We start from the raw sequence: 1,818 nt of genomic DNA on the forward strand, positions 1-1,818 counted from the left end.
CACCTGTGGTATGACGTCAGTGTCTGGGGAGGCTGACCGGAAGGGCGAGTTGACCAGAAGAGGAAAAAGGGCAGAGGGAGCCTCGATCGGGATTCGTGCCCTCTTTCGAACGGGGTCGCGGACAGGACAAGACGTGTCTAGTGACGGTCTAGGTTTGGGAGAAGCAGCTGCTATTCCTGGTGTTCTTTGGGTCGGGGCAAGCTTCAAGGATTGGATATCGCAAGACAGACTCGCAGTCGACGAAAGGAAAACCGAGGTAAGGCGATTACATCTACTTGTACGCACACACCACACCACCCACATGTAACAATAAAACTTTCCGCATACCCTACTCCAACAAACCAAATGACATCTCTTCTTCACATCTCCTCTTCATGCACTAGGCTTATCTGTCATTCTCTAATCCTGTCCTCATGGCCTGGCTTACTGTATCATTGCTATCTTGTAGTCCTCCATCCCCTCTATATACCTAGCTTTTAACCAGTCAGTGCCTTTGGCCCTTATGCTTCTTTGGCAATACCCTGCCACATATATTATGACCTCCATACCTTGAGGGTATGCCCTGGCACTTGCCACCACCTATCTCTCTCTTCCTTTACTCTGCCATCCCATTTTTATTCTGATCCCTGTTCCTTGTGAATATGCCCCAGCTCTTTGCCACCATCTCTCTTTTGCTGTTTCCCACTCTCTCTCTCTTTTTCTCTTGCTCTTCCTTCAGGCTGGATAGCCATGCATCTCCTTTACAGCAGCACACCTGCCCTCAGTCTTGATCTCTCCCTTTCTCTGGCCACATAACCACATACCTCCTCTACAGTAAGACGTGTTTCTTCTTCTCTGCCTTTTTGTCATGCTTCTGCCTGGTTAGCTCCTGTTAAACTGTCCAACCCATACCAGTATGGAAAGCAGACATTTGATGATGATGATGATGATCTAGGATATAGATTTGTTCAACACATTCTGAGACAAATACTAATCTAGTTGCCAATAATACACATTTAACTGATTTGTCTTTATATTCAGGCATTTCCATTGATAATCTTTTTTTTAAAAAAAAACAGGCATGGCTCAAGCTCTTGGAGTAAATACACAGTTTACCAGCATTGCAGGAAGTGAAATATTCTCTCTGGAAATGAGTAAAACAGAAGCTTTAACCCAAGCTTTCCGCAAATCAATTGGTGTTAGGATCAAGTAAGTTTTAAATTGATTTCTTTTAATTAGATGAACGGCACTATTGTTTTTGCTCAACCCTTTTGTTACTGTATTTCTGACCAAAATACACACTTTATGTGTTTCAATTAAATTCTAAAATAATCGTGAATTTAGACTGGTTTCAGAAAACAATTTGTTTTTATTTATCATTGTAATTTTTGGAACACAATTTAAAAGGTTCATAAACAAATCTATTGCATACTTTTTGTCTCAAACAGACTCTAATTACAGGTAAATTCAACTAAATATAAAATTATTCAGTTTTGTGTAAACATCAGCATAGTAAATGAGTTATTAGCTAATATTCAGTTGGGTATACAACAAAATTTTAATACCAAAGAATTGTGTACATTACTGGATTATTAGTTGAACTTAAATGCATGTAAGACAGGTGTAATATTAGAGGTGAAAATGGAATGAAATAGTGGAATTTATCGTTGAAGAAAACTAGAAAATGAAATATACATACCAGTAACTAAATGAAATAAATATACAGAAACATATAATAATGATTCACAGTACAAATTGATAAATTTGTCATGTACCTTGCAGGTAAATTAAAATTACAGGTAAATAAAATATGAAAATATAAAATCAAATCATCTATAT

The 1,818-nt window shown here is 38.2% G+C and overlaps 1 protein-coding gene across 1 annotated transcript in view; it reads left to right on the top strand.

Annotated features, from left to right (window-relative positions):
- The window catches only part of LOC106870882 (ruvB-like 2), a 51,888-nt gene that overhangs the window by 28,959 nt on the left and 21,111 nt on the right, over nucleotides 1–1,818 (top strand). The window contains exon 5 of the mRNA XM_052968068.1: nucleotides 1,059–1,188. Coding sequence (XP_052824028.1) covers nucleotides 1,059–1,188 — 130 coding nt within the window. The remainder of the gene's footprint in view (nucleotides 1–1,058; nucleotides 1,189–1,818) is intronic.

Source organism: Octopus bimaculoides, chromosome 5, assembly GCF_001194135.2.
Source record: "Octopus bimaculoides isolate UCB-OBI-ISO-001 chromosome 5, ASM119413v2, whole genome shotgun sequence".
Lineage (NCBI taxonomy): Eukaryota > Metazoa > Mollusca > Cephalopoda > Octopoda > Octopodidae > Octopus > Octopus bimaculoides.